This window comes from Stegostoma tigrinum, chromosome 38 (assembly GCF_030684315.1).
Source record: "Stegostoma tigrinum isolate sSteTig4 chromosome 38, sSteTig4.hap1, whole genome shotgun sequence".
Lineage (NCBI taxonomy): Eukaryota > Metazoa > Chordata > Chondrichthyes > Orectolobiformes > Stegostomatidae > Stegostoma > Stegostoma tigrinum.
The window spans coordinates 13,345,134-13,358,524 of record NC_081391.1 but is presented as its reverse complement, the minus strand read 5'-3'; the positions used below and the strand labels follow the sequence as shown (position 1 = coordinate 13,358,524).

At 46.2% G+C, this 13,391-nt stretch overlaps 2 protein-coding genes across 2 annotated transcripts; both read right to left on the bottom strand.

Moving 5' to 3' along the window:
• Positions 1-151: 151 nt before the first annotated feature.
• Positions 152-4,306, bottom strand: LOC132206441 (ferritin, middle subunit-like). The gene is made up of 4 exons (XM_059640604.1): positions 4,205-4,306; positions 2,305-2,451; positions 772-897; positions 152-307 (listed from the first exon to the last, which is right to left on the bottom strand). Exons 1-4 carry the CDS (start codon positions 4,304-4,306, stop codon positions 152-154), a joined length of 531 nt encoding a protein of 176 aa, XP_059496587.1.
• Positions 4,307-6,535: 2,229 nt separating this feature from the next.
• On the bottom strand, positions 6,536-13,256 carry LOC132206476 (ferritin, heavy subunit-like). The gene is made up of 5 exons (XM_059640666.1): positions 13,155-13,256; positions 10,378-10,524; positions 8,879-9,004; positions 8,275-8,415; positions 6,536-6,589 (listed from the first exon to the last, which is right to left on the bottom strand). Exons 1-5 carry the CDS (start codon positions 13,254-13,256, stop codon positions 6,536-6,538), a joined length of 570 nt encoding a protein of 189 aa, XP_059496649.1.
• Positions 13,257-13,391: the final 135 nt, after the last annotated feature.

Below are 13,391 nucleotides of genomic sequence, written 5' to 3'. Positions count from 1 at the left end.
TAAGCAACATCAATACATTTGATTCATTCCCATTCAGCTGGTACAGCCATTACATTGTTTGCTACAAGTCCCTTCTCCCTGGATGGAGCCAGATTGCCCAGGGTGAAGTGGGGAATGCATTCAGACCAAGCAGACAGTACTCCAGGCCACACTAACTGCTGTCCTCCAGGGAGAGCCTGTCAAACAGGTACTCTCCCATCCCATTCTCAGGGGCTCCCAGGCGCTTCAGGTTGGTGATGTAGTCCCCAAGTTGCTTGATGATCTCCACCTCCTCATCCAAATAGTGAGTCTCCAGGAAGTCACACAGCTGCAACAGAGGAATATGACACTTGGTACATTTATACTATCCAAGACAATTTCAGAATTCCCTCTGCAAGACAGACTTAGCCATGACTAGCTCTGGACAGCCCTGAAAAGCGAGCTAACACCTGGAGAATTTGTGCCAGTGAGGACAACATGTCAGCTGCTGCATCTTGCTGTTTGTGAAATGGAGCTGAGTTGGATTGTGATGGACAATGATCATTCCACTGCAATGATACTAATGAAGAACTCAGTGGCCAACGTCATTTCAGCACTTCCACTAGATTATAGATCAAATTCCCCTTATACCTCATTGATCACTTGGGATCATACTGATTACAATGTTACAATAGTTCAGGAAAGTAATGGATGGAAAGTGTTACATCAGTGAATTTCCAATCCACACAGACCAACCGATGAAATGTTACCCTGAGGGTCTAGCAGTGATGTGAATGAGGAGGTGAAGCTTACATGAGGGTCAGTCTGTGCTGTGGCGAGTTGGTGTAGATCCAGCAAACTCTGGTTCACATTCTTCTCCAGATTCAGGGCAACCTGCATTGCCTGCAGACTGTTACCCCAGTCATCCCTCTCTGGCTTCTGGGGATGGAGAGAAGGACAGGTAAGCTTCAGAAACAGAATCCCTGCAGCATGGGAGCTGGCCATTCACCCCATTGAGACCATAACTGCTGAAGAGCATCCCATCTGGTCCCATTCCCACCCTGTTCGTGTAACCTGCATTTCAAGTTGCCAATCCTCTTTTCTACTGTGTGGGGAAGCCATGCTTTGGGATAACGTTTAAATTCTTGTCACAGGCCAGAACCAAACTGGTGCCCCTGGCACTGAGTCAACAGTGCCAACCACTGAGCCAGTGTGCCATCCCTGAAGTCCAGATAAAGAAAACATTAGCTACTTGGTGACTCCTTTCACCTTGCCCCATTTATCCTTGACCTGAAGCCGGAAGCTCAGGAACATATCCTTGTACCACAGGGAATAAATATGTACCAGATTAGTCATTTGCACTAGTGTCCATCTGCTGGAGTCTTAAAAAGGATATTCAGGAGTGAATCCCAAGGGCTGTGGGGGAAGTAGCGGTCGTGTCCCAAGCTTCGGTTGACAAGGCTGAGGTTCAAGTCTCACTTGTGCTTGTGGCCTCATACATGCCCGAGCAGCATGGTCAGAACCATCATTACTTGAATTCATTGTGGGGGGCAGTAAAGTGCTTACAATAAACACAGGATCATCGATCCCTCAATGCTCACACAAGGCAAACTGTGTGTGAAAGGGGACATAGGCCAAGTAACATGTGTTAGTTTGGGGCAGGGTTGTGAGGAACAGCACAGGGACAAGTCCTTTGAACACATTTTATGAAAATTATTCTTCCGGCCTCTGCTGCATTCTATCGTTGGCCTCACTAGTCAGAAGGACAGGATGGTACTGCAGGGGGTGCTGGTGAGGGTCCCCAGGTTGTTTCCCCAAGACAGAAAATCCATTGAGGAGAGAGATTGGATGGGCTGGGGGGTTTCCTTTGAGCAGGTGAGGCTGAGGTGGTTGTTTGATGGAAGACAAGGAAGTCTGGACAGTAGATGGGGAAAATGTCTTCCCCATGGCAGACACTAAGACCAGAGGGCACAGGTTTGAGGAAGCAGGATAGAGGGGATTGGAGGAAATTTGGTGGGTGAGTTGGGGATCGGAAGAACAAAGTGCTGGAAATGGCTACTGCAGCACTGTTTAAAGGACTAGCTGGGCGAGTGCTAAACACTAGGGTATAGTAGGGCCTGGACCAAGAACAGGGTGAGTACAGTTCGGTCTTTGCTGGGTCAGCATAGGCCTGGTGGACCAGAGGGCTTGCATAAATGCTGAAACACTGGAGATGGAGGAGAGCAAACAGGGAAGCCAAGCAAAAGAACTTCTCACACTCGCTCAGGATCTGAAAATCTTGTCACTGGAGATGACACCGCAAGAGCAGCCATTCCCCCCTGCACTCCCCCACCACCCAACCCCAACCTTCACATCCTGGAGGAGGACTCGGCCTCCACGCTGATTCTGGAATTTCAGCAGCTTTTCTACATGTTCCCGCTTCTCCTGGGACTGATCTTTGAAGAACCGGGAGAAATGGGCGAGGGCAACATCGTCCCGGTCAAAGTAGGACATCTGGAAGATCAAGTTAAAATTACATCAGACATCACTGGCTCACTCCCCATTCCAGTTCTCAACTACAAGACGCAAGGTACTATGTTTTGCCTTTGGGGAAAACTGGAAAAAAAGATGTTGAAACCCTGCTGTAGTCAACGACTAGTAGGGAGCATGTTTTCTGCAAACCCAGGATCAACGAGATTGGGATGTAAGTGTACACATGAACTCTACAAAGGTGTGCTGTCTCCAGTTTGGAGTTTGGCACTAAGATAATGCCGAGGAAAGCCTGCCCAGTAACAGCCTTTGGATCGTTGCAGCAGTGGGTTATTGCTCTGCCTAAATAGTGCAAACTCAGGCTGTCAAAAGCTTGCACCAAGTCACATGACTGAAACAAATTGCAAAACAAATGATCAAATGTCAACTATTAGTGGCCTGTAGATAACGTCACTAGTGAAAACAGTAACCTGGAAAAACACTTGCCCTGACTTTACCCAAACAGGCAAAAAATCCTGTAGGTTTTCAGCCCATGTGACTCATATCTAAACTGTCACGTTCACAATTCGATGTAAGGGTTTAAGAGCTAATGCTCGCTATTGGAAGCATCAGCTAAGAGTTATATTCTGGGGAAGGACTCCTGAAAAGTTACTTGAATCCTCAAATCCAAAAACCACACTCAGGCAAGCAAATATCTGTGGTTTCAGTGGGTAGTTACAAGTTGTGGCAGAAGATAGTCGGGATTTTATCCTTGGGAAGCATGTGCCAGTTGAGGTGGGACACAGTGATTAAACCCCAACAACTGGCTCACCAATAAAGCGGTCCCACCTCCCAAGTGAGGCTTATAGGGACTTAGTCCTCATTACAAGACAACTTCCTTCCAATAGGCACAAGCCCAGAGGGAGATAAATATTCCCCATGTGTCTGTAGAAGGGGAGCTACAACATGCAAGAAGCAGACACCATCCAGGACAGGGCAGCCCACTTCATGGGGACTGCATTCACCACCTCCTTTCAGGGTCCATTACCTACCAGGTCCCCTGCAGCACTCACCAAGGTTACTTCAACACATACCTTCCAAGCACATTCTACTCCTTGGAAGGGCACAGTCACATCACCACCAGGATAGAGGGGACATTTTGTTTTAGGTCAAGCTAAATGATATGGGAACAACCTCCATTTCTTCAATGTCACTGGGCTAATAGCCTCACCACATTCCCGCAGCCCCAGTGTGGGGTGGGGTGGGGCAGAGAGGGGATCCAACATTTCTCACACACGGCAGATCTACTCTCAGTAGGAACGGGATAGGCCACACCCACCTCTTGAATAAATGCAAGTAAAGCCAAGTCAGCCTCAATGAAGGAGATCCACATAAAATAGATACCAGTCACAGACTAGCCTCAGGTTTGTTCAGACTAACAAGGGCCACTGCAACAGGGAAGTTATTGTTATAGTCAGTGTTAAAAAAAATCAGCATGTTTGTTTAGGACCACCACAGAGATCAGGCAAATGAAGTCAGGAAACTTGTGTCAGAAAGAAAAAAAAAAGCAAGAGGCTTTTACCCTCCAGATACCACTGAAGGCCAACTGGGACCTGAGTTAACATACATCAGTATCCTACACCATCGTGATAGTAACACCACCTCTATCCTGAACTGATATTTAGGTAGGAGCCACAAAACCTCAATCTACTAGATTGTCAGCTTCACTAGAGGCCAGGCAAAGAATTTACTTCAACAGAACAGATTTATATGTTTAACCCCGAGAGACAGCACTCACCAAAGACTGATAGAGATAGGAGGCAGTGAGCTCCACATTAATCTGCTTGTTGACAGCAGCTTCACAATCCTGGTGATAGTTCTGACTGATCTGGGAGGCCATCTTGTGACAATAAATTTCTTTTATTTTCCTCACCACCAAAATAACAAAATTAGGAAGAACAATCAACATCATTCCCGTGGGACTCTATTTATACCCCAGGGGCTGACCCTCTTTTTATGAAGCAGGAAATGACATCATCAGTGATGGCCAATCACTCTTGATGATCAGTTGATCAGCTGCCACATCCAATCAGTGCAGGATGGGAACTGGATCCAGAAACGAATCACAGTTGACAACTGGTCGATGATGGAATTGCTGAATGAGCTTTGACCTCCTCTACAAGTGCACATTCTGTAAATGTATTTGCCACAAAATGACAATAAAATATACTCTAAACCTTCACTTGTGTATCTGAGGTTGTGCATTAAGACTCAGTCATCACAGATTTGCGGAATTCTGTCGGATTGTTAATCTGAGGGAATAGTCGTCATAACTTTTGAACGTTGGTGTTGGAGCCATAGAATATAGAACATAAAACATAGAACATTACAGCACAGTACAGGCCCTTCGGCCCTCGATGTTGTGCCGACCAGTCATACCGATATGGAGCCCATCTAACCTACACTATTCCATGTACGTCCATATGCTCGTCCAATGACGACTGAAATGTACCTCAAGTTGGCGAATCTACTACCGTTGCAGGCAAAGCGTTCCATTCCCTCACTACTCTGAGTAGAGAAACTACCTCTGAAATCTGTCCTATATCGTTCACACCTCAATTTAAAGCAATGCCCCCTCGTGCTCGCTGTCACCATCCTAGGAAAAAGGCTCTCCTTATCCAACCCTCTAATTATTTCATATGTTTCAATTAAGTCACCTCTCAGCCTTCTTCTCTCGAATGAAAACAGCCTCAAGTCCCTCAGCATTTCCTCGTAAGACCTTCCCTCCATACCAGGCAACATCCTAGTAAATCTCCTCTGCACCCTTTCCAAAGCTTCTACATCCTTCTTATAATGGGGTGACCAGAACTGTACACAATACTCCAAGTGCGGCCTAACCAGAGTTTTGTACAGCTTCGCCATAACCTCTTGGTTCTGGAACTCAATCCCTCGATGAATAAAAGCCAAAACGTTGTATGCCTTCTAAACCACCCTGTCAACCTGGGTGGCAACTTTCAAGGATCTGTGTACATGGACACCGAGATCTCTCTGCTCATCCACACCACCAAGAATCTTACCATTAGCCCTGTACTTTGCCTTCCAGTTACTCCTACAAAAGTGCATCACCTCACACCTGTCTGCATTAAACTCCATTTGCCACTTCTCAGCCCAGCTCTGCAGCTTATCGATGTCTCTCTGCGACCTACAGCATCCTTCGTCACTGTCCACAACTCCACTGACCTTAGTGTCGTCTGCAAATTTACTAACCCATCCTTCTACAAACTCATCCAGGTCATTTATAAAAATGACAAACAGCAGTGGACCCAACACCGACCCTTGCAGTACACCACTAGTAACTGGTCTCCAGGATGAACATTTTCCATCAACTACCACCCTCTGTCTTTTTTCAGCAAGCCAATTTCCAATCCAAACTGCTATATCTCCCACAATTCCATTCCTCCGCATTTTGTACAATAGCCTACTGTGGCGAACCTTATCGAACGACTTGCTGAAATCCATATGCACCACATCAACCGGTTTACTCTCAAATACCTGTTTGCTCACCTTCTGAAAGAACTCAATAAGGTTTGTGAGGCACGACCTTCCCTTCACAAAACCGTGCTGACTATCCCTAACCAATTTATTCTTTTCTAGATAATTATAAATCCTATCCCTTATAACCTTTTTCAACACTTTACCAACAACTGAGGTAAGGCTGACTGGTCTACAATTACCAGGTTGTCTCTACTCCCCTTCTTGCACAGGGGAACCACATTTGCTATCCTCTGAACAGGGGAATGACCTTTGCTATCCTCATCTTTGTAAAATGCCCTGATTTGGTTGATATGAACATTTTCCTATTTCTGTGCAGCAACAGAATAACGTGCTTTTGGATCGTCTGATACAGGCAACCGATGTCCTTTGTAGATCCATTCTGAATCTGCTGTGATCAGCGTGACTTAGGGTCGCATGAAGCCCAGTTTGAAAAGCAAGATGCTAAATGTGCTGAGTGCCTCTTATACACAGTAGGCCTCAGGGTTCTAAGTCTCAGCTGCTGCTAGAAACGTATCGCACGTTGAACATTTCTGTCTCCATGTTTGGTTTTACATTGTTGAAGTTGAATCAGCGCTTAACGCCAGCATGTTTCCAAGGTGACAGTATCTGTTACAGTTTTCATTGCATTCTGTAGAGTGAACAACTCAAAAATTGGGAAGTCAGAGGCAGGGAATTCTGTTGTGATTACACAACTTGTAACTTTCCAAAGCCGGTCCACCATCAATAAGACTGAAGTTAGGAGTGAGTAATGCTGGAACAGTTTTCAATGTTCTGGCTGGAGGCAGCACCAACAACACGCAATGGAGCTCCATGTAAGTCTGTCACCATCCCGACTTGGGAAAATATTCCTGTTTGTGAATGAAAATCCCAGAAGCCCCTCCTCAGCAGCAGCATCATTCCGGTCTCTCCTACACCAGGTGGACTGTAATAAGCAGCTCATCACCACCTCCTGAAGTGTAACACTTGCTGAGCACTAAATGTGGCCTTGCCATTGGCACACTCAAGATCGACTGTATATAAAAAGCATGCTGGGACATGGTAGAGGAGTCCAAAACTAGAGGTGGTAGGGGTAATGTTTTCACACACAGGCATGTGGGGTTGGGGGGGGGGGGGGTGGAAGAGCTTTTCCCACAGAAAATGGTTTATGTAAAGAATGAGCTGTTATACGAAGCAGGAGAAGTGGGTGCAATTACAGTTGTTAAAAGACATTTGGTGATTTCCAGGGAAAGGCATGGTTGAGGGATATGGGGCAAACAAAACAAATATATTCAGCACCTTAATGACCCACACTCTCCCTAAAGGCTACAGTGTGCACTTGCGCGAAAACTCACGACAATCTCTGGGCTGTCTCTGGTCACCCCCTCCCTAACCCATGATAGGACACCTTGAATGATCAAGGAAACAGCTGTACAGGAAAATCAGCATGTCCAGGCATCTTGACTGAAGGAGACAGTCCCCACCTTCGCCAGAAATCCCTGCTCCCTCACTGGGTCAAAAAAAATTTCATCAGCCCATGGAAAGGTTCCAAGAACCAAGGCAGCAGCTTTTTGTACAAACCCTTCAACAGTCAAGGGCCAGTTGTAGCTGCAAGCTTAAACCAAATGTGAGTATTTTGAACCGTGGGCTATCATCCAAGCCCCAGGTCACCAATCGTTGTATTTATGGTATCAAGAGCATCCACTGTCAATCAAGTAGCCCCAGAGAAACTGGAGATGATTCTCTGGAATGTGACTGTTCAGAATGTTTGGGCTGAATTTCCCCAGCTCAAGGCTGGTGGACTTCCAGTTATGGGGAGGGACTGAGCCCGGGGCGAAGGAAAGAAAGCAAAAAACTGAGGAAGCCACTTGAAGGAATTTTGGATTCCTTCTGGGGAAAGACAAATCGATGCAGTTGAACCAAGATAGTTTAGAAAAACCCAAGGGCCCCTGGGAGGAGCAGCAGACTTCAGTGACAAAGTGAACTGGTCAGCAGGGCCACCAGTTGATGGCTGTACAAAGGGTAGGTCACAGGCCCCATTTGAACTCGAACTGGCTCCCATAGGCCTGGAGTCTGTCCACGGGGGTTGGGGAAAAGCAGTGGTGAACTAAGGCAAGAAAGCTTGCTTGACCAAAGAGAGGTATCAATGGGCTCAAAATGATGCACAGTAACTGAGATCAAGAGATCATTTTATTCATTTCCATTCAGCTGGTACAGCCATTACATTCTTTGCTTCAAGTCCTTTCTCCCTGGAAGGAGACAGATTGGCCAGGGTGAAGTGGGGAATGCATTCAGACCAGGCAGACAGTACTCCAGGCCACACTAACTGCTGTCCCCCAGGGAGAGCCTGTCAAACAGGTACTCTCCCATCCCATTCTCAGGGGCTCCCAGGCGCTTCAGGTTGGTGATGTAGTCCCCGAGTTGCTTGATGATCTCCACCTCCTCATCCAAATAGTGAGTCTCCAGGAAGTCACACAGCTGCAACAGAGGAACATGACACTTGGTACATCAACACTATCCAAGACAACTTCAGAATCCCCACTGAAAAACGTGCATATGAGGGAGATTGTCAGGGATGACTAGAGCCAATGCCTGGAGAAATTGTGCAATGAGGACAACTGCTTTTTAGCAGCTTCATCTTGCTGTTTATTTACTGGAGCAGAGTTGACTTGTGATGGATAAAAGTCATTCCACTGCAGTGGCCCTGAATGAGAATTCAGTGACCAATATCCCCTCAGTCCTCCCCACAGGTTTACAAGTTAAAATACACACTTGGACTCAACTGCTCAGCAATGATTTTGTAATCACTATGGATCTGAAGTGATCCATGTCATCTGCACAAAAACAAAGTCTAACTGAATTTCGAATCCACAAAAGACCAACCAATGAACGTGTTGCCCTGAGGGCCTAGCAGTGAAGTCAATGAGGAGGTGAAGCTTACATGAGGGTCAGTCTGGGCAGTGGCGACTTGGTGTAGATCCAGCAAACTCTGGTTCACATTCTTCTCCAGATCCAGGGCAACCTGCATTGCCTGCAGGCTGCTACCCCACTCATCCCTCTCTGGCTTCTGGAGGAGGGAAAGAAGGACAGTTAAGCTTCAGAATCTCTACAATGTGTATCAGTCTGTAACTGCTCTGAAGAGGAACCCAAACCGTCCTTCTCCCACCCTATTCCTGTAACCCTGCGTTTCAGATGGCCAATCCTCTTATACTATGAGGACACCAACGCAGACATGGGGAGGACATGTAAACACCAGCCCCTCACCAGAGGCCAGATCCAGACCTGTGTCCCTAGCACTGAGAACACTGCTCGCCCCTGAGGCAGCCCTGGAGCACAGCTGAAGAACAGTTCCTTCAGAATTGCTTTCACCTTGCCTGTCGGTCCTTGATCTGAAGGAGGAAGTTGAATAACAGGTCATTGTGGGGGATAATGACAAGATTTGCATCAGGGTCCATCTGATGGAATTGCGAGGATATTCACGAGTGAATACTAAATGCTGTCATGGTACAGTGTTAGTGCCCCTGTCTCTGGCTGACAAGGCCAAGGTTCAAGTACCACTTGTGCTGGTGGCTTCATACATGCCTGAGCAGGATGATCACAAACATCACAGCTATTTAATTCATCAAAGGGACAGCGAGGTGTTTGCAAAGTGTGTTGTGCTGCTAACAGTTAAGAAAGGCCCACAACCATAGATCCCTCAAAGTTCAGACAAGGTCAACAGGGTGTAACAGTGACAGAGGGCAAGCAACCTCTATTAGTTTGGTGGGGTGGAACAGGAAGGGGACCAGTCTTCACAGTTTGTTTTTCTGGTCACCACATTATTCCCTCTTGGGCCTCAACAGTCACAAGGACAGGATGGCACTGCAGGGGGATGCTGGTGAGGTTGCCCAAGAGCCATTGATTGGAAGTTAGAAAGGCTGGGATTTTCTGTGGAGCAGGAAAGGCTGAGGGAGTGACCTGATGTAATTATTGGAGAGAGTGGCGAGTTGATGGAATGTCTTCCCCATGGCAGACAGCAAGACCAGAGAGAATACAGGTTTGTGGAGTAAGCAGGTTAGAGGGGATTGGAGGAAACTCTCTTCACCCTCCTCACCCACTCTGAGGGGGGGTTAGAAATATGAGACGAACCACATAAAGGTTTGGATGGTGGTGGAGACAGCCAGCTACTCCAGATCAGTTTAAGGCCTTGCTGGACATGTACTTAGTGCCAGGACAGTGGCCTGTGGACCAAGGGCAGGTAAATGGGATTAATGTGGTTTAGTGTTTGTGGGGTCAGTATAGACATGGTGGGCCAAAGGGCTTCTTTCTACACTGGCTTCAAAAAGGAGATCAAACAGGCTGAACAAAGTTTTGACTCAAATGAAAACCTTGTCACTGACTTGAAACCACACCACAAGAGCAGCCATGACCATCCCATCCCCCAGCCCAACCAACTCCAACCTTCACATCCTGCAGGAGGACTCCGCCTCCACGCTGATTCTGGAATTTCAGCAGCTTCTCTGCATGTTCCTGCTTCTCCTGGGAGAGATGTTTGAAGAACCGGGAAAAATGGGGAAGGGCAACATCGTCCCGGTCAAAGTAGGACATCTTGAAGGGAGAACAAGGGAAAGCCCATTAACAAGTCATGGTCCAATTTCAGTTCAGAACTATAGGGCTACTTGAGCATTCTAAAAAGTCAAACTGACAGTAAGCTGTTCAGTACCTGATGCATTAACAATTCAGAACCCAGTTTTGAACAGTTGCTGTTGAATCGGAAAAAACCAAAACAATCCCAGCTTCCTCTAGATAAGCTGTAAATACCATGTGTTTTATTTTGGTTTGAAACTCCTGGTAAATTGCTCAAGGGGGTCTAGCACAGCATTTGGTGAGAACAAATGTGAATTGATGTTTTTACTGATTAACCTCCACCAGAAACGGGATAAATTAGTGATTGAATAGGGTTTCAAGAAATGCCAGGAGCTGGAGTGCAGGATGTACACCAATAGAACAGCTGCAGGGCACTGTATTGCTCCTTTGACAAAGGCCAGAAAAGTCCAAAGGAAAGCCTGCCAAGGGACAGCCTTTGGATTGTTGCATCTAAAACAGCTGTACTGACTCAGACTGTTGGGAACTTGTACCATTACCCATGAAAGAAACAAACTGATCACATCACAAATATGACAGTGACCTGCAGATCAACTACTCTCCAGGGGAGATCACTCATTAAAACAATAACCTGGAAAAACCACTGTTGACTTAATCCAACAGGCAAAGTCCTGTAGATTTCTAAACTAGGATGTTCACAATTCAACATATTCAGGTTTAGCAGGTCTGCTATTGGAAGCAGCCATTTAGAATCACATTCTTACGAATCCTGCTGAAAAAAGTTGCTTTAATTCTCAAATGCAAACACCCAAGCACAATTTATCATTGTCATTTAAATGGGCACTTGGAAGATGTAGAATGGTAGGGATTTCATTCCTGGCACATGCTTACAAGGTGTGTTAGGACAATGGGTCAGCGATTGAAACCCAACTGCTGGCTCAATGAAAGCCGTTCCCACCTCCCAAAGTGGGGCTGACAGGGACTTGATCCTCATCATGACAGGACTTCCTGCTGACAGGCACGAGCCCAGACAGCACCCTGCAACACTCACTTAGGTTACTTCTAACACCTTCTAAACACATTCTACCCCTTGGAAGGGCACAGGCACTCCACCACCTGGGGAAAAAGGGGCCAGTTAGTTTAGAGTCAGGCCAAACACAACAGGGATAAGCTTCTTTCCATAGTCACTGGGTCAGTACCCTCAGCACATTCTCAGCCCCATGGCAGTGCTGTGCCTTTGAAAAGCTCCAACACTTGACATACAGACAGCCCACACCCACCCCATCAGTGTGAAAAAAAGCAAAGTAGATCTGCTTAATCAGATACCAGTCACAACCTCACCCAGTTTGATCTGAACTTCAAACATAACAGCACAGTACAGGCCCTTCATGTTGCACCAACTGGTCATACCGATCAAGCCCATCTAACCTACACTATTCCATGTAAGTCCATATGCTAAAGTCAAATGACGACTTAAGTGTACCTAAAATTGGCAAATCTACTACTGTCGCAGGCAAAGCATTCCATTCCCTTGCCACCAAGTAAAGAAACTAACTCTGACATCTGTCCTATATCTATCACCCCTCAATTTAAAGCTATGCCCCCTCATGCTCGCCGTCACCATCCACAGAAAAGGCTCTCCCTATCTACCCCTCTGATTATTTTATATCTTTCAATTAAGTCACCTCTCAACCTTCTTCTCTCCAATGAAAACAGCCTCAAGTACCTCAGCCTTTCCTCATAAGGCCTTCCCTCCATACCAGGCAACATCCTAGTAGATCTCCTCTGCACCCTTTCCAAAGCTTCCACATCCTTATAATGCAGCAACGAGAACTGTACACAATACTCCAAGTGCTGCCACACCAGAGTTTTGTACAGCTTCACCATAACCTCTTGGTTAGAGAATTCAATCCCTCTGTTAATAAAAGCCAAAACACTGCCTTAACAGCCCTGTCAACCTGGGTGGCAACTTTCAAGGATCTGTGTACGTGGACACCAAGATCTCTCTGCTCAACTACACTACCAAGAATCTTACCATTAGCGCTGTACTTTGCCTTCCGGTTACTCCTACCAAAGAGCATCACCTCACTTGTCTGCATTAAACTCCATTTGCCACCTCTCAGCCCATCACTGTAGGGCTAGAACAAGCCTATTCTAAGCTGATTGCAATAGGAAACCAAGATTCTCATTATCAATTGGCAGGTTTACTTCAGATCCCCACAAAATTCAAATAGAAACAAGGATACAAGAGGGAAAAGAAAAGCAGTAACTAGCTGATGGTGCTTCCATTCCCACAATGGTGAGTCCCAATTCATTTTTAAATTAGTTCCCTCAAGTTTCAAACAGTCACAGGAAGCGATAATTACCACCAGTCACAGCACCATCATGGGACAGGCAAGTAACTACAAGAACACTCCACCCTCCACATCTCACTGACAACCAACTGGGACCCAAGTTAGAGTAACATTAGACACCAAACTATTGTTACAGTAACATCACACTCATCCTGCATTGAGAAAGAGGTAGGAGCCACAAAACTCAGTCTATAAGATAGACAACTTAATTACATCCAAGGGGAAGAGTTCACTTCAACAGAACAGAAGTATGTTTCACCCAACAGAGACTCCACTCACCAAAGACTGATAGAGATAGGAGGCAGTGAGCTCCACATTAATCTGCTTGTTGACAGCAGCTTCACAATCCTGGTGATAGTTCTGACTGATCTGGGAGGCCATCTTATAAAGGAAAAGCTTGCTTTATTTTCCTCACCACCAAAATAACAAAGCTAAGAGCAACAGTGAACATCCCTGCCGTGGGACTCTATTTATACTCCAGGAGCCAACACTCATTTTCTGAAGCAGGAAATGAGA

Bases quoted from the DNA above. Each gene is read 5' to 3' on its own strand.
- LOC132206476 (XM_059640666.1), bottom strand. From the start codon at position 13,256: ATGGCCTCCCAGATCAGTCAGAACTATCACCAGGATTGTGAAGCTGCT. The intron at 9,005-10,377 runs GTTGGAGTTGGT...TCCCTCCTCCAG, and splicing joins TCCTCCTGCAGGATGTGAAG to AAGCCAGAGAGGGATGAGTG. The intron at 6,590-8,274 runs GGGGACAGCAGT...TTCACTCTACAG, and splicing joins TGTTTGACAGGCTCTCCCTG to AATGCAATGAAAACTGTAAC.
- LOC132206441 (XM_059640604.1), bottom strand. From the start codon at position 4,306: ATGGCCTCCCAGATCAGTCAGAACTATCACCAGGATTGTGAAGCTGCT. The intron at 898-2,304 runs GTTGGGGTTGGG...CTCCATCCCCAG, and splicing joins TCCTCCTCCAGGATGTGAAG to AAGCCAGAGAGGGATGACTG. The intron at 308-771 runs GTAAGCTTCACC...CCTCTGTTGCAG, and splicing joins CAGCACAGACTGACCCTCAT to CTGTGTGACTTCCTGGAGAC.